The 22449-nt window shown below is 39.6% G+C and overlaps 1 protein-coding gene across 3 annotated transcripts in view; it reads right to left on the minus strand.

Moving 5' to 3' along the window:
• prkcha (protein kinase C, eta, a) overlaps positions 1–22449 on the minus strand; it is a 219890-nt gene that overhangs the window by 58789 nt on the left and 138652 nt on the right. For all 3 annotated transcript variants that reach the window (XM_043697242.1, XM_043697243.1, XM_043697241.1), the window contains 2 exons: positions 22069–22242; positions 1892–2046 (listed from right to left, as the gene is read on the minus strand). In XM_043697242.1, the coding sequence (XP_043553177.1) occupies positions 1892–2046; positions 22069–22242 (329 nt within the window). The remainder of the gene's footprint in view (positions 1–1891; positions 2047–22068; positions 22243–22449) is intronic.

Raw genomic sequence — 22449 nt, forward strand, 5'->3', positions numbered from 1 at the left:
ATCAGAAACAAAAAAACTCAAGTGTTCAGAACCGATAACACTAGATAGCTGCAGTCTGTCAGTGACAGCAGCATTCAGCTGATAAAGCTGTTACAAGATCCAAATTAACTCAAATGCAAAATGTTTGCAATCGTTGGATTAGATTACTTACATTATGGAAACAGGCCCTTCGGCCCAACAAGTCCACACCGACCTGCCGAAGCACAACCCACCCAGACCCATTCCACTACACCTAACACTATGGGCAATTTAGCATGGCCAACTCACCTGACCTGCACATTTTTAGATTGTGGGAGGAAACTGGAGCACCCGGAGGAAACCCACACAGACACGGGGAGAATGTGCAAACTCCACACAGTCAGTCGCCTGAGGCGGGTATTGAACCCGGGTCTCTGGCACTATGAGGCAACAGTGCTAACCACTGTGCTACTGTGCAGCCCAATATTCATCTATTGGAGCTGATGTACTCTGTATGTTGCACATTCACAGGTGACTTTTGACAGTTTGACTTATAGAATCTGTTCAGTAGCCAGACCAATTACAAATGTTTTGTAGTGTAGTGAGCATTCAGTGGTTTCTGGATCTCTCTCGTGACAGACAGATTTACAGGAAGTTGCTGGGTGGCCCTGTGATGAGTATGTGTACAGAATGGATCATTGTGCACGGCAATAAAAAAACATTTCTTGTTGGAGAAACCTATTGCCAAAAATAGTACTACCTATATTCAATTTACTTACAAACAAATCCCACTGGACATGAAATACAGAGAGCCCATTATAAAGAGAGGAAGAAAGGGAGGAGCAAATTGTTGACATTAAATAGAAGTATCAGACTTCTATAATGGCTAACCTTCAGACTATCAAGTTACATTCACAAAGGTGCTGATTCATGGTGCACAAATATTTCAGCAGGTATCGTGAATTCATTGAGAAAACTTTGAACTGAATCACCATTGAATGTGTTTAGCTGTGTATTTGTAACAAAGGGCAAAATCCCAATGCAAATATGTACTAAATTCACTTTTCAAATTTGACTAACCATTCTGCACATATCCATTGAACACATTTATTGTCTTTATGCAAATATTTACACATTGACTGTTATTGCATGTTGTAGTGGCATATCCAACTAGCAACCAGGTGATGCCATTGCACATGTCAGTTACTGGAAATTGTAACATTTAAATCATTCATTCCTCTAACTGACTCAAGTAATCTCCGGCTTTCATAAATCATATACATGGAAAGTGATTCATCACAGCACAAACATGTCAGAACAAATCCCACAATGTCAACCTACCACTACAAGTTCCCATTAGCTTCTCCCATTTTCGTCAGTGGAATTTATATTCAAGTGTTTGACAGTAACAGAAATTATCAACTGATTCCTATCACAGTTAGCTTACAGTTAGCAAACATTCCGCTCCACTCCACTCACCAGCACGTTTAAAACTAGACATCTAACTGAAAAACTGGTGAACAATGTGAAGCAAAATGTTGACCAACTGTGAAATTGCTGGTTATTGTAAAATATTAAAAATCCTTTCAGTGGAAAGATGCTGCTGATTAAAATTAAAGTTCAGTGAATAAAACACGTAAATCTAATTTTGAACATAGCAGTCACAGCTACCAAGCATTCTTAAAGTTTGAAAAACAATACAGCTGTATTCCAGCTAGGTAAACCTAGCACGTCCTCTTCACAACAGAGAGCAACACTGTAGGTTGGAAATGTTTTAGTAAAGAATTAACACAAAAATTATTGATTCACCACCTCCATTGCAAATTTCTGCTTTTCTATGTGATTGCCCATTGCAACCATGAGATCCTTTGAGCCATCTTGTACATCTTGCAATGGTGGTGTTTGGTCACAAAGATACATATTGCATCCTTACCTGTATATAACTCTCTTGCTGTGCAGAAAGATCAGGGCTGATGTAATTTCTGCAGCATAGAATTGGGCACGCACCTCGTCAAATTTTCGTACTTGTTGAATTTGGAACATCAAATCTCCTCCATTTACATACTCCATCACAAAAAACATCCGATCCTGCAAGAGAAATGTACGGAGGTCAATACATTATCACTAAATCTATAAATCAGTGAATAAAAGATGAGGATTACACATGCCATAAATGGAAACAACACAAGGGACAAAGTGAATAAAGGCAAGTCAACCAAAAGAAATGACTTAAGAATTACACAACAGTTTCTTACCTACAAAGTAAAATTATATTAATCTTTAGTGCCAGTGATGCACTGAGCAAGAAGAGTTCCTTAGGCTTTTCATCCATTTTATCAGGCCCAGTTCTCTTCCAGGGTTGATTATATTGCTTACTTACCAAGATGGAAGTAAGCATTTTGACAGCAATGTTGCTTTGGAAGGTGCTGAAAGCCTAAGATCAGCTTGGACAAAGGATTTTCTGATGACTCTTTCCAATTCATCAATGCTTAAAACACTTGATGAATTAATATCAGAAAAGATTCACAAGACATTGCCAAGGTTAGAGGGTTTGAGCTATAGGGAACGACTGAATAGGCTGTGGCTGTTTTCCCTGGAGCATTGGAGGCTGAGGGGTGACCTTATAGATATTTTTAAAATCATGAGGGGCATAGATAGGGTGAATAAACAAGGTATTTTCCCCAGGGTGGTGGAGTCCAAAACGAGAGGGCATAAGTTTAAGGTGACAGAGGAAGATTTAAAAGGCACCTAAGGGGCAACTCTTTCATGCAGAGGGATGTATGTGTATGGTATGAACTGTCAGAGGAAGCGGTGGAGGCTTGTACAAAGCACCATTTAAAAGGCATTGGATGGGTATATGAATAGGAAGGGTTTACAGGGATATGGGCCAAATGTTGGCAAATGGGATAGATTAACTTAGAATATCTAGTTGGCATGGACGAGTTGGACTGAAGGGTATCTCTGTGCTATACAACTCTGACTCTAATATCAAAGCAAAATCAAAGAAGGAACACGATAAAGAAACATAACCTGACTTCAATGTATTGTTCCAAGTGTGTTATATTGATTCACTATCACTTACAGATTAATTAATGACCAGCATCTATATCAATAATACAGATCTCCTTTCTTTGATCCAATGGATTAAATCATGACAATATTGTCAGCTTTTTGTTTTATATCTTTGTAACAATTTGAAAGGTGAATGATCTTCATCACAAATGGGCTGGAATTCAATATTTCAATTATATCGTGACTTTCTCTTAAGGACTCCATTGTTTTTATACATGAGACCTCAGGAAAGGTGTATTAACTTAAAGCTTAGAAGGGTGGAACAGTGGGAATATTTAATCTGTTTAAATAATTCACTGCAAAAATTAAAAAGCTTTGGCAATTAAATATGTTTGAGAAGATGGTTGCCAATTATCTTAATTAGTTGTCTAATATTAGTGTGCAGCACAGTGGCTCAGTGGTTAGCACTGCTGCCTCACAGCACTAGAGATCCAGGTTTGATTCCCACTTCAGGAATTCTCCCCTTGTCTGCGTGGGCTTCCTCCCACAAGCCAAAGATGTGTAGATTAGATGAATTGCCCATAGTGTTAAGGGTGTGTAGGTTACGTGCATTTGTCAGAGGAAAATATAGAGTAATAGGGTAGGGGAATGGGTCTAGGTGGGTTACTTTTCAGGAGGTCGGTATGGACTTGTTGGGCCAAATGGCTTGGTTCCACACTATAGGGATTCTATGAACATCAAAAACCTTCTTGGTCATGTACTTGTCCTGAAGTCAAAGGTAAAATTACAATTTGTTCTGTTTTCTGTGATGCTTAAACAATGCGTGTAACATAATTCAGACAACATTTTGAATAGTATGCATAAATTATATTCAGCATGCCACGGCAACAACATCTCTTTCATCCTAATCCAAAGGCAGATACTTCCAAGAATTTCTACCTGCTGTACCTAATTTGATTTTTACTCTATTTGACCCAACTTTAGTGTTTTAAAATTCTTCCTGCCTTTTTTTTCTTAACCTTACCATAGCCTAAAATTGCTCTGGCAACAATTAGCACACTTCCAAATTTCAACTGTTGAATTAAAAACTTTTTCTTTCCAACAATATTTTCACGTCTCATCTTGTGAGAATCATCTGCTAGAGAGATGGGGAAACATATATGAAGATTTCATTTCAAATTGCTGGTCAAGCTCAGACCAGAACCATGAGTTGTGCAAGAGGAATCGAGAAGTATTCTGCACTGTCATACTTTTTTAACATCAATATCAAATGCGTCTTCTCAAATATCAAAGCAAAAGTCAATCCTCACCTTGTCAAGGGCTGATCCCTTGCACATTCGACACAAGGTGCCACATCAATGTGCAGGAACAGGACTCTTGTCCTAGGCCATGGACTGGCAGGTGGTATTGGGGGTAGGGGGAACAGCATGTCACTGTGGAGTCCAATTCCATTCATTAAATCACCTTCTAGGAATCATTCAAACCATACTCGTTTCATATTAGAACATAGATACCGCCAGCAAGCGTTCCAGATAAGAATCGGGAATGCAAACTTTGGACAACTATTCTTTCTTAATAAAATGGTGAAAAGTTTAACAGGATCATGTAGGCTCAGCACAGGCCAGATATAGTGGCTGGATATTCAGCGTTCGGATAACAGTTCTGGAGACATGACAAAGACAAATAGCCTGACTCCAATGTACTGTTCTGAATGTGATACATGGATTCACTATCCTTGTAAAGTAATTATTAAACCAACATCTATAATCAATAACACAGATCTTTTTTGATCCAATGGTTTAAATCGTGACTATATTTTCATATCTTTGTTTTATATCTTCCTAACAGTTAGTAGTCTGAAAGGTGAATGATCTTCATCACAAGTGGGCTGGAATTCAAAAGTGAGTCTTGTCACCAGACTCAAAGCTTCAACTCTGTTTTCTCTCCACAAATGCTGTCAAACCTGCTGAGTTACTTCTGCAATTTCTGTTTTTGTGTGTAAAATGTTTTACAGTTGTGACTGTAGGAAATCCACTTCCCTGCCACTAATTTGTTTCTGACTCTTTAATTGTGAAATTTGGGATTTATTTGGAACAGTTGCTTCAAACTCCCCTTAGGAATTGACTGCTGGGAAAACATAGTGCCAAAACACTCTGGCGCAAACTTTAAATTAAACACTTCATTTCATTTAAATTAGTGACTTTCTTCAACTTGTATCATCTCATGTTTATTATTCTTGGGAGTGCCAACATTCCAAACTGTACATTAGATGAACATAAGGATTTGCTAGCATTTTATTAACCAGTATCTTTTACTAAAGTGTCTGGCAGCTATTCTGCATCATGAATGAGTTTTTACTTTGTGGCTATGGATGGCTGTAGCTTCTTCTTGCTTTCAAGAAGAAACAATCTTCAGATCCATTCAGTACCTAGTTGTTCATATCATTGTTCAACCCTGACCTGGAAGACACTAGGAGAGTGACCAAACAATGTTGGTAATTGTATAAAATTGCAAAGGAGTTTTATGAGTGAAAGATGCAATCAACAAATGTCGTCAAAAGTTTTGAATGAATTGAAAGTTTGTTGCTGTGCTAAGCTAAGTAATGCTGAGATGGTACAAGTGGGCTGGGGATGGATGAGGGGATAAAAACCGACTAACAAATTGATCACTATAAGACCATAAGATGCAGGATCAGCAGTAGGCCATTCAGTCCATTGGATCTACTCTGTCATTCAATGAGATCTTGGTTGATTTGATAATCCTCAACTCCACCTTCCTGCCTTATTCCAAGCTTGAATACCTCAGCCGTGAATATATTTAAAGGCCCAACTTTGATAGACCTCACCCTCACTTATTTTAAAGAATTGTCTTTCTGCTGCCACAAAGGCCCTAAGTCCTCATTCAGGTGGGCAGGATTATGGAGTCAACTTCTGACCAGTAAAATTCTGACCACTTCCCTGCTCTGATCAGATTGGTCACCCTTAATACTAGCTATGGCAGGGCCATATTGGCTCATGTTAGGGTTAGTTGGTTGGTGGTTTATTGAGTTGCTGCAATCCATGTTGTGGATGGTAGAAATATCAGACACTGTGCGTATGAGTGTGATAGGGGGAGTGAACAATTAGTATAGATGATGGGGTGCCAATCAAGCACTGAAAGCTTGAGGCACAGCCAAATTTACTCAAGGTTATGGAGTTCAGTCTAATATTTGGCAGCAATCTAAGTAACGTAACAAGGAAAATTATTTATAAATGAGGATAAGTTGGGAAGTCAGACATTAACATCAGAATGGAGTAAAACATAGGATTACTGCAGTTATGCTAGGTTCCTGTTTAACCCTGATGATTTCACATTCCCTATAGACTGGAACCTGACCATCAGTTCCACTGATTGCACTAAATAATGCAAAGCATACATACAGACAGTGCTCTTGGCTAATAGCCAGGCAAACTTGATCTCTCAGATCAACAAATAATGTCAGTGCCTTAATACTGGCAAACAGCCCAACCGACTGGGTTAAAAAACAAAAGGGCACAGTTCGTCTCTATTTACACAGGGAGACTGACTGATGCAGAATGAGCAGTGCACTGAAAAATTATACTGAGTGATGCAGCCAGTTTCTCATAACGTGTGCAGCCAACGAGAAAGAATACAGCCTATCTAATCTGCTTACATTCTTAATTGTGTGTCCTTCCCCTTTTGAAAGGATGCAGTTTCCCATAACCCTCCCATGGTAATGATATAAATGTAACTGTCACTGGATGGTTATTCATCATTTAGGACAATACAAGGAGCTGACTCATTAACAGGAACCACTGTTCTCTTAGAGCACATCATCCAGCTACTGCTATATAAGCACTAACTAGATTTAAAATGAAATGGAAATCAGTTGATATGATTAGAATTAAAACTTTAGTTTGAAAGACAAACCAAGGTGCTTCAATGTGACCAGTACTCTTGACTGTAATTGAATTAGACATTAATTTCAGATCAGTTTTAGCATGCTTCACTGGACAAGCAATTCACTTGGCCTTTTTTGAGAATGTAATCTTTCACAATGCTCTTTATTTCTGCAGCAATATACTAGGGAATCATGCACAACAGAAGATGGATGGAAGAACATCCCTTATATTCCGACATTATTAACGAAAAATGACAGTTGAGGTTTCTGAATCTCAGCATCTCATCTTTTCCCAGTAAATATGGTGTGATCATGAATTTTTCCCTACTCCTCTCTTCAGATCAACTAAATTCCTACTAGAAAGAGCAAACTGGCAGACATGGGCTGCTGAAGGTGAAATCAGGATTTCTCAAAGCATTTTATAGCAAATTTAATGTATTTGAAGTCATGTTGACCAATGGATGAAAAGGCAGCAGTCAAACTGCACCCAGTAAAAACAAAGAAACTTATTGCAAAGATTAGCAGAATTTTGCAAAGAGATTCTCAAACAGGTCTCAGGTACACATTCAGAATGGGAATGCAGGACAACCTGTCAATAAGGTAGGGGCTGCATTACCAGCCATTGGCCCTTGTAAATTGGGAACACTACTATTTCAATGCCAGTGTAGGTGAAGCTATTAAACATTTTAAACTTTGACAAATCATTCACAAATGATAAAGGAAAAAGCAATAGGGATGTCCAAATGATTTATGTTTTGGATTTATATGTCAGCCTGGGAGTCTGGTGTGGTACATTGAGCCTGTATTTATTGTACAATGCAACTTCCAAACTATTTTCAAAATAATGCATTTGCAGGAATTACAGAGTAAATCAGCAACTGGAATCTGGATGCCTTGTACTTATTGTCTTAACTTGTATTGAGATTGAACCTTTCAATATTCTGTAAATGCTGTTCTGTAAAAAATTATTAATTTCCCTTTCTGTCTCATGCACACATTTGAAAATTAGAACTGTGATCAGAAAGGACAGCTATTAGAGTTCAGATACAGGTTTAGCTGGTATTGTGTGTTTCAATCAGTTATTTGGATAATCTATGACCTGTCACAATCTGATGACATTTTGAACCAGTCATTTTCATTTGAATGGAAAGCTAAAATACCCATAAACTGACTATTGATTTCATGGACTCATGAGGCAAAATAGAACTATTCCAGATGGTTTTATATTTTATTTGCTTCTTTGATATCTATTTGACAATTTCAATTGTGTAAATATCATTCCACAAAAGATCTGATTCTTACAAAGGTGACCCTATTGCCAAGACCTCTCTGCATAAATGTCCCAGAACCAAAAAGTAACCAGGGAACCACAACGCCAGCTGATGTTTTTAGCTCGCACCCACTTCTATTCTCTCCCCTGGTGTGGGATCAAATTTAAAGTCAGATAATCAGTTTCTAAACTGTTGTATTAAGTGTATCATTTAAAGAAGGTGGGAAAGGATGGAGGTGGAAGTTAAGGGACCGCAGGAAGAGGACTGATTGGTGAGAGGAAGAAGTGTCAAGAGGTGCCAAATGAAGTAAGAAAGGAAACACAATTATTGAGCAGAGTAGAGATTGGGAATGGAACTGCTGCATATAGCTCTCCTGCAACTTCTACGCCAAAAGCAGTCTGCAGCCTGCTCCCTGGAATAGGACCTTATGGATCCCAACTGAACAAAAAGATGAAAATAACAGACAACAGCCGGAAATGGTGACAGATACAAATAAAAAACAAGCAGGAAGAAGCAAAGGCAAGAAAGGAAAAACAGAATCAGACACAAAAGATCTCAGTGCAAGGATATAGGTTAATGTAGCAACAATTTCTTAAGACATTCTTTTTGATGTTGTTCCAATAACGACAAAACATGTACTTACAAAACACCCTTACAGCAGAAAAGTGTATCAAGTGAATGATGAAGGAGAAAGGGAGAGGATGCTGGGTCCGTACAAAGGTGACAGAAAAGTTGACTGAAGGCATGGGTTTGAGAAGGGTTGAAAGGTAAGCAGGAAGGTACACAGTTGAAGGGGTTTAGGGAAAGAGGGAAATCATACTGAAGCCTGAAGATCAAAAAGCCAAACAAGAGTTAACAAAACCTACATTTAGTAGTCAACAGCATCATGGAATTAATTGATTGTACTTTACAATCAAATTTTTTTAAAAAGACTTAGATTCATACAGTACCTTCCATGACTTCAGCGCATCCCGAAATGCTTTATAACCAATGAATTAGTTTTGACATTAATTGGAGGTGCTGGTGTTGGACAGGGGTGGACAAGGTTAAAAAAAAACACACAACACCAGGCTCTAGTCCAACAGGTTTATTTGGAAGCACTAGCTTTTGGATGAAGAAGGAGCGCTCCGAAAGCTAGTGCTTCCAAATAAACCTGTTGGACTATAACCTGGTGTTGTGTGATTTTTAATTTTGACATAAAGTCGTTCTTGAAATATGGGAAATAGAGGATAATTTGCACAAAGGAAGCTCCCATAAACAGCAATGTGATAATAATCAGAAAATCTATCTTGGTGAAGGCAGTTGAGGGGCAAATACTGACTAGACCACTGGAGATAACTCCTCTGCTCGTCTTCAAATAGTATAACGGATATTTTGGACCCATGTGAAAGGGCAGACGCAGCTATAGCTTAACATAAGGATTAAAAGTTTAACCTAAGGGTCTGCTCAGCAGTTCTGTTGGCAGATGGCTGGTATATGACGCAGAGTGATGCCTACAGCATAGGTTCAATTTGTGCATCAACTGAGATGACCATAGAGCTCTTCTTAATCTCCCCCCACTTAACCTGAGGTGTGGTGACCCTGAGGTTGAACCACCAACAGTTCTTTTTCTCTCTCTCTCTCTCTCTCTCTTTCTCTCTCTAATGCCCATGGTCTGGTAAGACTATGGTGATTTTACCTTTACCCTCTCAGTACAGCACTGAAATGCCAGCAAGCATTGTTATATTCAAGACCTGGAGTGGAGCTTGAACCCATAATCTTCTTACCCAGAAGTGAGAATGCTATTAGCTGAGCTACAGTTTTAGTACCTCTAGCTTTGGTAATTAAATGTTTCTTACAACTTTATTTATTCTGTACTAAAACCTTAATGTGCTTATCCAGTTGCTACCTCTGAAACATTTGTCTCCATTATTAACGGAAACTGATCAGTTAAGCCTGTTGTAGTGTATTTACTCCTTGCCATCACGGACTTTGCAGCATATTAAGTTTGCATCTTCCAATTTGAGAGTCCTTTCACATTGCAGAAACATTCCAAAGCACTTTGCAGCTGATTAATTACTTTTGGAGTTCAGTCGTTGTTGTAATGCCAGGAAACAAAGCAACAACATTGTGCGTAGCAAGGAACCACAAATAACAGAGTATCAAGAAGATCATCTGCTTTGGTGCCGTTAGATAAAATGCAAAACAGGTCCTGCGCTTCAAAAACCTCAATTCACTTCTCAAACCGCCTCAAGCATTGCTTTTTTAATAATGTTAAGATACATTTAAAGGGACAATATCCATTTTAACTGGGATCATATTGACTTCATGATATGTTTATCTATACTTATTGAAAATCTTTTGCCTACACCGTGGGCGGCACGGTGGCACAGTGGTTAGCACTGCTGCCTCACAGCGCCTCAGGCAACTGTCTGTATGGAGTTTGCACATTCTCCCCATGTCTGCGTGGGTTTCCTCCGGGTGCTCCGGTTTCCTCCCACAGTCCAAAAGATGTGCAGGTTAGGTGAATTGGCCATGCTAAATTGCCCGTAGTGTTAGGTGATGGGGTAAATGTAGGGGAATGGGTCTGGGTGAGTTGCTCTTCAGAGGGTCGGTGTGGACTTGTTGGGCCGAAGGGCCTGTTTCCACACTGTAAGTAATCTAATCTAATCTACAGATCCTGTCTCCCAGTTGTGTTTTACCTTCAAATTATTCTTGACTTTGATTTTCCTACACCGTCAGGCACAATGAGCAACCAATTAATCTTTTTGTTTTGAAAATGTAATTGTCCAACAGGTCAACACTAAGTAATCTAATCTAATCTACAGATCCTGTCTCCCATTTGTGTTTCACCTTCAAATTATTCTTGACTTTGATTTTCCTACACCGTCAGGCACAATGAGCAACCAATTAATCATTTTTTTTTGAAAATGTAATTGTCCAACAGGTCAAAGAAAATCCTCGATCTCCAAAGTGTAGTGTAAAAAACTCTTCGCTGTAGTTTGTTCTGACTATCCCAAGAGGTGCTGAGAATTAAGTCTGGCCGACTTATTCACCTCCACCATGCTTCTCCTGCTATCGGTTTTTAGAATTGATGGATACAGTTGTAGAATAGCAACCATTCGCACTTATACATCGGGATATGATATTACTTTAAAACAAAGTACCAGAGCTGAAAGCAGATATTAAGCACTGATACACAACTAGAGAAAATTACTAAAAGGATGGACAAAGTGGATGGTTTTGAGTGAGTAGAAAGGTTTAACAAGGGAGAAAAAAGAGAAAACATGGGAAATTTAATTTTAAAAAAATACTGATCAGAAATAGCAAGTCATTCAGTTAGTCGATGCTGATGTGCTCCTCAACTCTGTTAATATACCTGGTCTTCATATGACATGGTGCACTTACTCAACAAAAATCTATTGACTTCAACTTGAAAGTGAATTGGAAAATTAAAAAAAGATAGAAAACAATTGAATTGTAGCTAGCATGGAGATTTGAGATAACTTCTAGACAGGGATACTGGTTTATGGTGATGAAATAAAATCAAATTCTGATTTTATAAAATGATGTTCCAAGATTTTACTTTGCTTTCTGGGATTTCAACCTGCTCATTTCCTCTTGTTATTTTTGAATATCTTATTTCCAAAATTCACACAGAAGGAAATCCACAGGTATGGAAAAGCAACTGCTTTTCTGCTGGGTTATATGAACTAAATGTATTGCAATAGGTTAATCTGGAATGGCAGAGGGCAATCTGAATCATTTCTCCATGCAAAACCAAAAACCAATGACACATTTTCTCACTCTCTCTTTTTATCTATTCAGTCCTCTCTCTGCAGTCACCTCTGTCTCTCAGTCTGTTCGCCTCTCACGCTCTCTCAGACTCATTCACTTTCTCTTTATCTTTCCCTCTCTCTCTCTTTATCCTTCTTCTTCTTTCAGCATGTTTGGAAATGGACAAAAACATCCTGTTGTTTTCCCAACTAATTCATTTTTTAAAAATAAAGAAACCACATTGACTATTTGTGTATTGTCATCATATCTATTCCACCCCCAATCATCACATGGTCCCTGTCACTCTGAATATTCCCTTAGGAGCAATGTAAATCTAAAAATAGAACAGACAGCAGTATTCTAGACCCCAGACTGGGGTTGTATTTTTATGTACATATACACTAACACAGAAACCTCACAAAGCACACATATACACACACTGTGTAGTGATGTATAGATACACACACAAACGCACACAGGCAATGCAGTACAACACAGGAACAAGCTGTTTGGCCCACCAAGCCTGTGCTGATTCCTAACCCTTATTTAGACCTGCTACTTATTACCCATGCACAGTATCTATCCCTCTGTTCACCTCCTGTTCATGTGTCAATTAGGATACGCCTTAAATGTTGCTAACATGCCTGTTCCAACACCACAGTGCATTCCAGACACCAACCAACTTCTGGGTGAAAGAATTTTCCCACACTTCTCCCCTAATCTTTCCCTTCTCATAACTTGAACCTGTGTATTCTTGTAGTTGAAGTTTCCACCCTGGGGGAAAGCCTCTGACTATCCACAAAACAAAAGCTAGCCATGGAATGTGGATACTACTGGTTAGGCTGCACAGGAGGAGGATAGAACTACATTCCACTCAGTCCAGAATCACTCAACTGATCCAGCAAGATTCAAATAAAAACTTTGTAATCCTCCCTGAAGCAAGTCATACTTCTCTATGAATGCAAAGAGGCAAACAATAAAATGCCACAAATAAAACATCCTTCTCAATCAAGTATAATACAAACAACTTATGTCTCGTCACCTTACGGTACCCTTGCCAATGTGTCGGGGAGGAGGTTTTGGTACAGAATGGTCCAAACTTCATTTTTCTACTCACAGGTGAACCTGGAAGTAGCACTGGCCCCTGTTTTAGGAATATGTGCTGCCAGGTACCGACTATCATGGGCAACACTATGAAATATATATGATTATCATTTCTGAAAATGCTAAAACTGAGATTAGTTAAGTATATTAAAGGTTACAGAACCAAGTAGGGGGAAGGAATTGATACAGAGATACACCATCCAACTAGGTTAAGGCAGATCAGGCTCAAGGGGCTGAATGGCCTACTCCTGTTCTGCAGTGTCTGAAGTAATTTCTCCTTCCCGAATCTGAAGGATCAATTCTGATCCTAACATGATGATGTATTCATACGAGAGCAAGGGAGAAAAATACACAAACAAAAAAAAAAGAGAGTATCAATCATTTGAGAAAACATCTACATTTCTCAATAACCTGGCGCCATCCATTTTACACAGGAGAACCACCTCTCCTGACCAACTGCTAATCATTTCTAAGAAAGAAGTTTAGCTTAGTCTTTCATGGCATGTGAGAATCAATGGAAAGGACAGAATTTATATCCTAGTTAATCTTGAACTGATTACCTTGCCAGGTCATTGCAGAGGACAATAAAGAAGCAAACACATTATGGCATCACATGTAGGCAAGACTGTACGAAGGACAATTAAGTACCAGATGAGCTTTTACAGCAACTGATGATAGTTTCTTGGCACGATTTTTGTTTTATTAATTCATGGATGGGGAAGTTGCTGGCTACTCCAGCATTCATTACCCATCCCTAATTGCCCAGGGACAGTCAAGAGTCAACCACACTGCTGTAGGTCTGGAACCAAATGTAGGCTAGACGAGATAAGGATGGCAGATTTCCCTCCTAAAGGACGTTAATGAACCAGATGGGTTTTCCTGACAATCAAAAATGAATTAATTGTCACCAGTACACTCTTAATTCCAGATTTTTATTGAATGCAAATTCCAATATCTGCCATGGTGGGATTTGAACCCAGGTCCCCATTACCTGGGTCTCTAGAACAGCAGCCCAGTGATAAAACCATTATGCGTCATCTCCTCATAACGCATTACAGAAACTAGCTTTCAATTTCAGATTTATTTTTGGATTTAAATTTCACTAGCTACTGCAGTGGAATTTGAACTCATTAGCTTGGACCTTGGGATTACTAGTCCAGTGACACTATCACTAAGCTACAGTGTGCACAAGATTTGAACTGCTACGTGTTCAGTTCAAGGCAGTATTATGGACCATGCCAGACCCCTTCAAAACATTTCAAGAAAGTAGCTCGGACCCTAACTTTGCTTGCTTTTTAAGCAGGTGCAAAGTGGATATTCCAGGAGGGATGCATCTGGCCTAACCCCTTAGTTTTAAATGAAACAGAATTTATTTGCAAGATTACTGAATGAAATACAAACAAAAGAGAACAGAATACAGAATAATTTAACCTACCCAAAACTCAACAGATAATCTCAATTTAATGATGCCCATAAAGATCCCTTGGCAAAAAAGGTAAAATCAAACACAGGGTCTTACAGGACAGAGAGATGGCAGAGAGATTCAGCATGGAACACCTTCTTCCATGGAGCTGTTTCTTTGACCAGTAGCCTCAAACTGAACAGCCTGGTTTTAGTGAACAGCCAAACTGCTAAAAAACCAAACCAAACCAAAGAAAAGCTGCGCTGGGAGAACTGGCCACTCCCCTTTCATTGTACAAGTCTTTTTTTTTTATAAATGTGAATGCATTCTCAAGTAAATTAACCCCAGACACTTAAGAATCAGTGTCTTTATGACCTCCTGAAAACAAAACCAAGGATAAACCTACCTACCTACCAAGGAGCAGCATTATGACAGAAGGTGCACTCATAATACAGCCAAGAATGTTGACCATCAACTTGCAAACCTCATAGCAATTATAATAGCAGGTAGGAAGAGTGAGAGAGATTCCTGGTCAATCATGCGATCAAAGAAACATTGAAACTGATACCAGCTCTAATGATCCCAGATGATGGTAATATTGAACAAGTCAGATCCCAGAATGAAATCTGGTTTGACAGGTCATATTCTTTTTGTTCAGATCATTAATGTAGTCTATAGTCACTGAGACATAGTTGCATGAGGCTGCAACTGTGTTTTTTAAAAACAATGGAAAACATTTATAACATAAAATTGTCACAAAGCTGGTTCCTTTTTTCTAAAAGCTGCTCCTTTTCTCAAGGATACTATGTCCTTGGTTTTTTTATCAGAGGGGTTGTAAACACTTCTGGTTCCAATTAGACTGGTTTGGTACAGAGATTAAAAAGGGTATTGAAAGGCCTTTTGTTTATGTGTAAATGGATGAGACTTCAGGCCAAAGTGGTCATGTTTTAGAAGTGACCTGTATAATGAAAGCGGAGTGGTCAGCTCTCTAGCTGAGCAGTTCAGTCCAGACCTAGTTGAGAGTTCAACAGCAAGCTGTGTGCGAACAGGCTCTCTCTCTCTCCTCCTGCCCTTCTAGCTTCAACCTGTTCCACTTTTTCTTTACTGTTTTTAAGGAAGTTTACTTATTTGGGACTGTTGCATATATTCGGAACAGCATAATTAAGTCTAGTTTGGATAGACTGAGTTCTGTAGTGGTTCTTTATTCTGTTCTTTGTGTTTCATTGTATAATTTTGTGAACAAACGTTTGTCTGTTTTAAAACCTCGTGATCAACATAGCTAGCTTACTCCAAGTAAATCTCACTGTACACTTACCAAAACAAATTGCAAAGTTATGGTCTGGGATGCCTGCTCAAGAATGTTTTGAGTGGTCTGACCTGGTCCATAACAGAATGTGGGATCTTAAACAGTGAGTGGTAGGTGCTAGTGTCTTTATTTCGGGTGTTGGTTTGGTTTGGTAGTGAAAGCTTGGGATGGTAATGGCTCTTTGAGTTGCCAAAAGTTTTCTGGAAGTGGATGCGGTGACTTTGGAAGTTTTGCAAATGGTGAATAAGACCAAGTTGCAAGAATTAGCAGAGAAGCTGGAATTGGAACTGCTTTATTCTGTGAGGAAAGGAGAGATAATTCCAGCTGTAGCTCAGCATTTAAACTTGCTGGAGAAACCATCAGAACCTATAGCGATGGCAAGAATTTGATTGCAAATGAAGCAGCTTGAGTTAGAGGTAAGAGATAAAGTGAGAGCAGCAGAAGAGAGGGAAAAAGAGAGAGCAGCAGGAGAGAAAGAAAAAGAGAGAGCTTTTGAACTTCAAAAACTGACACTTAAAAACAGAAGTCAGCTTAAAAGGCTAGGGATAAAAGCTGAAGGTAACCTTAGTGAAGATGTAATGCAAACCCACGTGGAAGAGCAAGAATTTAAACAGCAAGGTTAACAGCTAAAGTGGCTGATGATTATGAGCTGGTCCATAATACTCAGTCTGACTTTCAGAATCAATTTCAGTCCATGAGGAATAGAAATTGGGACAAAGTGAAACCTTTATGTGCAAAGGGAAAGGTAGATCTCAGTGAAGGTCATAAGGATAACTTACTACAAGATAAAAAAGAAACCCTGGAGGGGGACAAAGAAGTTAAAAAGCTCTGGTGCTTTAATCTTAATAAAGTGGGCAACTGTTGACAACTTCCTTGCCTGGACTGAGTAAGACCATAGATGAATCCCTTCCAAGTCCACCAAGGTGAACACTTTATAAATCTGACAGCTTCAACTTTTGCAGATTTTTAACCAAACTCTCCTGGCTTGCATGTTTTACAAATTAATCCCTTCTGATGATATCACATGTTCCCTGAACTGCTGTGACTCCTCCCTCTAGGAGAAGAATTAAACAATGCTAAACGCAACACCGGTGTTATCTTCTTAAATTCCAAACTGATTTTTTTTTAAAAATGCTCATTCTAGATTTCTCTGAACTGAAAATAAAGCTAATGGCCTGAGATTTGACTTGACCTATCATAAACCCAATAGTACAAACATCTTTCCATTAACACCACAGGAGCCCGTTATGACTTGCTTTCTGAAAAAAAGTGATGCAGTTAGTTCACTGTTTCATAAAGACACACTGACCTCTCTCTTTTCTTAAGTGGAGTTCCTGCAGAGAAGTACCAACACATATATGTCTTGATTTTGAAATCAAAACTCCAAAAATGAAACTAGTATATTTAAATTAGATACCATTCATCACATATCACTACCATTAACTCCAGAACATAACAACATGCACATAAAAGTTCACATTTCCAGAGCAACGTAGACCTCCTGAGTGAACTATAATACACCACTACCATCACAATTTCAGTTGTTCGAAAACGCCTCTTCCTTTCATTCTGCTTTTCTCTATCAAGAGAATGATCAGTATGCACATTGTCAGAATCAATAATGATGCAGTTTTCATGTGAAGAAACTATTTGTCATGTGAAGAAACTATTCTGAAGAGTTTCAATGCATTTTAATTTTTCAACAACAAATATTACATTGATTTCAACTTAGTTTCGAATCTGCAGATGCAAATTGCTCAACAAAATGCAAATGCGATAGGCTAAGTCTGTGAGAGACCCAGGGGTTTCAAGTCTGCCCCTGGGATAAGGCAACTAGATTTACGAGGTGAGAGTGATGGGTAACAGCTCATTGACACATATTCCAGAGTCAAAATTAAAATAGGAACAATATCAAAGCAATAAAATGTCATAGGGTTGCTCAAGGACATCGTTGTTGGAGACAGCAGCGTTAAGGAAAAACAAAACAGCCTTAGTAGTTTTCTCATTGTAAATCCTAAGCCTTCAGCATTCCCAATTATTGAGCAGTGAATCAGGTTGCTTCTTGATCTGTAGAAGTCAGGAAGTTGCTTCCCTGCTCCTCCAGTGGGTGTCTAACCCAGAGATGAAATAATCAGTTGCAACACATGCAGTGTGTGAAGTTGGAGTAATTAATTATCAATTACCCATTGAACTTGCCAAAAGAAAGTGAAGGCTTACGTGGAAGTGGACTTTGAATGGAGTAACAAGTCTTAATTCTGTGCAGATAACCTTGCTGGTCTTGAAAGTGAGCTTATACAGTATGGAATCTCTTTCTGCTCCTTTGATATTGTTTAAGATTTCAAAAATGTAAAATGAAAATTTTAAAACCTTTTTTTTTATCTTTGGCTTTTAATCTAATCTTTCTTTTCTTTATTTTGCTTCTGAACCAGATTTGGCATTTAATTCAGTATGTGAACTCTGAGCTGCTCATTACAAATTCTTCAATCTGATTGGTTGACAAGATACACAACTCCTTGACTGATTCAGACAAGACCGAAATCCCTCACTGAGGATGCAGTATGAAAATGCATTTCTAATCACTGCAGAAAAAGCCACACAAAATGTTGTGTGTAAGTAACAGAGTGTGGAATCTCACCCTTGTTTTTGGCTTAGTGTAAATTGCATTATGATTGGTGGAATGATTCTCACTAGTAGACAGAATAGGTTTTCTCATGGTATTTTGCCACACTCACTATTTGAGGCCTGGCAGTGAGAATCACATTCTATATCTGCCCCATCTTACCCAATGGGGTTCTTTGAGCAGCTTGCCACTCATTGGGCATCCTGGAGTTAACCAGCATGGCCTTGCACTGGTACCATATTTAAAAGGCCACTGTGCACCTGGATAAGCATCATCAATCTGGGGCTGCACAGATTCTGCCTTTGGCCCCGGGGCTAACGGGGGGTAAACTGGCACCTGATTTGCCAGCAGGATTCTGAGGCTCCAGCTGGAAGGAGTGTGCAGAGGAGGGACTTCATCTTTCCCTAGGACTAGCAGTGGAAGCTACAACACCAGAACATGTCAATCTGGTCTGAAGGTACCAACCAGGCTACTGCAGTCACTGCCCAACGTTGTAGAAGGAGATCAATATGCTTCACCACTCCACCAGCATAAGTGCGACCATTCTCCCTCATGCCTCACACTCATTCTATCCCTGCTACCAAGGCCATTGCTTAACTTTCTCTCAAAGGCATGTAACATCTTCCCCAATCACCCTCACCCATCCTGCAACACCACTAACCTTGTGCACCCTCTGCACTATTTACTCATTCACTCAGTAAACCACTTGACCTGTACCTACAGTGAAGTTGTGCCACCCAGTTTTATCTTCGATAGTACCTGCCTGTGTCTATTACCAGGAGCAAACAGTCACAATAGGGCAGAAAGAGTCAAGACTATGGTAGACTTCCTCTCTTTGGCTTCTTACCCCTTATGAGAAAAAGGTCCTGATTCTGACTGTCCTGAGCAAGGCCCAGACTGAAATGGAGAAAGTGAGGACTGCAGATGCTAGAGATCAGAGTTGAGAGTGTGGTGCTGGAAAAGCATAGCAGGTCAGGCAGTGTCCGAGGAGCAGGAGAATTGACCTCTTGGGCATAAGCCCTGCATCAGGAATGAAGGGTTTATGCCTACAATGTCGATTCTCCTGCTCCTCAGATGCTGCCTGACCTGCTGTGCTTTTCCAGCATCACATTCTCGACACATACTGATAATGGAGTCGACCCTTGACTTCCAGTGTTCAGCAAAGGCTATCTCCCTTGTCTGGTTTGAGACCTGCTGACAACAAGTCTCCAGATTTTGTGTCAATGCCAAACGGTACAGCAGGATAGCAGTAATGTGAACCAAATACCTCTGTTTGAGGCAGCAAAGCGTAAAATGTAAGGCAGGGATGATGCAAGCATCCAGATGGGCTCAGAGTGAGTGAGGACTATGACAGGGAGTGAAGAGCCCAGAGATGCAGCATGGTCCAGTTGATATGTGGGCACATGTCCTTGAGAGTAAAGTACCTTTGCTGCAGCATTACAATGGTAGGAGCCAGTGCAGCCTGAGATGCAGCAGTGACATGCAGAAGCACCCTGTAAATGGATCAGAGATGTGCCATGCAAGTTCATTAGAGGTTGCCAATGTTGGATGCCAATGTCCTTGGATGTGGGTGCATGGGGCTGGTGTTCATGGAGTTGCCCTGAGATGTGGTGCCCAGTGTCAAACATCTATCGCCTTTGGAGTAAGCAGCCAGTCTCTATGTCATATTTACCCAATGGCAAGTTTACAAGGAGAGTTTGGTAAGATCACCGCCCATGATGGGTTAAACTGTTAACTAGCCATTTAACAAATAACAAACAGCATCAACTGGCAGCTCCTCTCACAAGAATCTCATTGTGCCACTTGAGCAAAAGGTGGGGGCAGAAATTGTAGTGAGATTACCTTGGCATTGAGGCGTCCATCCAATTCTACCATTAATCGTGCCACAGCCCACATCACTTACAGCCTGGTTAGATTCTGTCCACAATTTCTCCTGACACAAAATCTTGGCGATTGTAAACTCAGAGACACATCAACCAATCAAGTCACTGATTCTACGTAATAGCACATGACAATAGTGAACCCAATCTTCATTAAAAAACATTAACTACTGCTTACTTTCAGATTCTCCTATTCATACATTAACTTAAACTCAGTTACCAAGTGAGATGTACAATGCTCCTAGATCCCTCTGCTGTTAGGTTGTATGTACTGCACAAGCAATAACATGGGAAATAGGTCAAACACAACAAAAAGACTGCAGATTTTTTTCACAAACTACAAGGGCTTAATATTCTCTTCATCTTTCCCCACAACACCAGGCCATCCATGATTTACTTCATCCTTCACTGACATCTACAATGTTATTACCTTTTCTTGGTGGCGTTAGGATGACTACTGAGCAGCAAAGTAAACATGACAAGAATTGCCCAGCTTTTCATGCTCCCCTTGACGGTGCACAGAATTATGGGCACACAGGGCAGGCAATGGCCTAGTGGTATTATCGTTAGACTTTTAATCTAGAGTCCTAATAATCTGGGGACCCAGGATCAAACCCCATGATGGCAGATGGCGGAATTTGGATTCAATTAAAAATTTGGAAATTAGGGGCTAATGAAGATCATGAAGCCAGTGATGACTGTCAGGGGGATAACTCATCTGGCCCACTAATGTCCTTTAGGGAAGGAAAGTGCCATCTTTACCTGCCTACATGTCACTCCACAGCAATGTGGTTGACTCTTATCTTCCCTCTGGACAATTAAGGATGGGCAATAATTACTGGCCTTGCCAAAGATGCCCTCATCCCACGAATGAATAAAAACAAAAGTCTGAAGTGCGTGTAATAAAGTACTTGAGGCTGGAGAGATCAGACACAGCAAGGCTTTGGAGGTAGTTGAAAATGAATGGTAGGGTTTTAAGTTTATTGCAAATACTTGGGAGCTAGCAAACACAGTAAGGATAGGACTGGTAACTGGCCAGGATTTAGTCAGGATGATAAAGTGTGTGATGGGCTTTGGGTTAAATTAAGGTCAGGAGCCTGATGAGGATGAAATTGGAGGAGTTGAATCTCATGCAGGAAAATGAGATGAACAGCAAAAATTCTGGTTTCCTTATTATAAAAGAAGCTGTAGAGGTGATGGGGAAAGTGCATAGAATATTTACTGAAATGATGACAGAAATGACGAGTTTTACCTCTCAGGAAAGTTGAACAGACTGGAGCTGTTTTCTCTCCAAACAAGAAAATAGAGTGATGGTCTGATAGAGGTCTTTATGATTAAGAAAGTATTTGATAAGATGGCTGTAGAGTAAAGGTTTCCACTGATGGGTGAGATGAGGAACCATCAAAATAATCTAATTATTGAAAATTCAGAGTTCAGAAGAAATTTCTTTACTCAATCATGTTTAGCAAATGGAAAACATTGTGTTGTTGAGGTGACTAGCATGGATGCATTTAACAGGAGATTACGGCACTAGATATGAGAGAGAAAAGAAGGATATAATGATGGGATTAGATGGGACTGGAATGGTATAAGCACTGGAACAGTACAGACCAGTTGGGCTGAATGGCCATTTTCTGTGTTGGAAATACTAGATAATGCTTACAATATTCATTCTCACGCTTAACATTTTACTACACCAGTCATGCAGGACAAAAATGCACAAACTTGACCATCTCCAGGTTTCCAGAAGGATCTCATGTTGATTCAGAATGGGATAAAATTATAATGTACTGTGGAGGATGCACTGGAAACACTCATTGTAACAGGACCTGGTCTAATTGATCTCTACAATGCTTACCACAGTCTGGAAGCAACAGAAGATCTGTGTAAGGTACGGGTGGTTTCTGGCCAGTGACAGGATCCGTTTCTCAGTCATCGTACACTCCACATCATCATCTTGGAGAATCATGTCTTTCTTCAATATTTTCACAGCATAAACATCTTCAGTGCCTTTTAACTCAGCCAGCATCACCTGAGGGTTGGCAGCAAGTTATGGGGTAAATACAAAACAAAGAAACAAATGGACCTTTCTTTTTCTGTAAAGTTAAAACATGCTTGATCTGATTAGGTACTGATTCTCTTCCTAAACAAATGTCAAGAAATCCTCTGGCTTGACTCCTCCTCTCTTGAAGATGATAACAAATTATGTATTTAATTACACAAAAAAGCTACAAACCTA

This window comes from Chiloscyllium plagiosum, chromosome 10 (genome assembly GCF_004010195.1).
Source record: "Chiloscyllium plagiosum isolate BGI_BamShark_2017 chromosome 10, ASM401019v2, whole genome shotgun sequence".
Lineage (NCBI taxonomy): Eukaryota > Metazoa > Chordata > Chondrichthyes > Orectolobiformes > Hemiscylliidae > Chiloscyllium > Chiloscyllium plagiosum.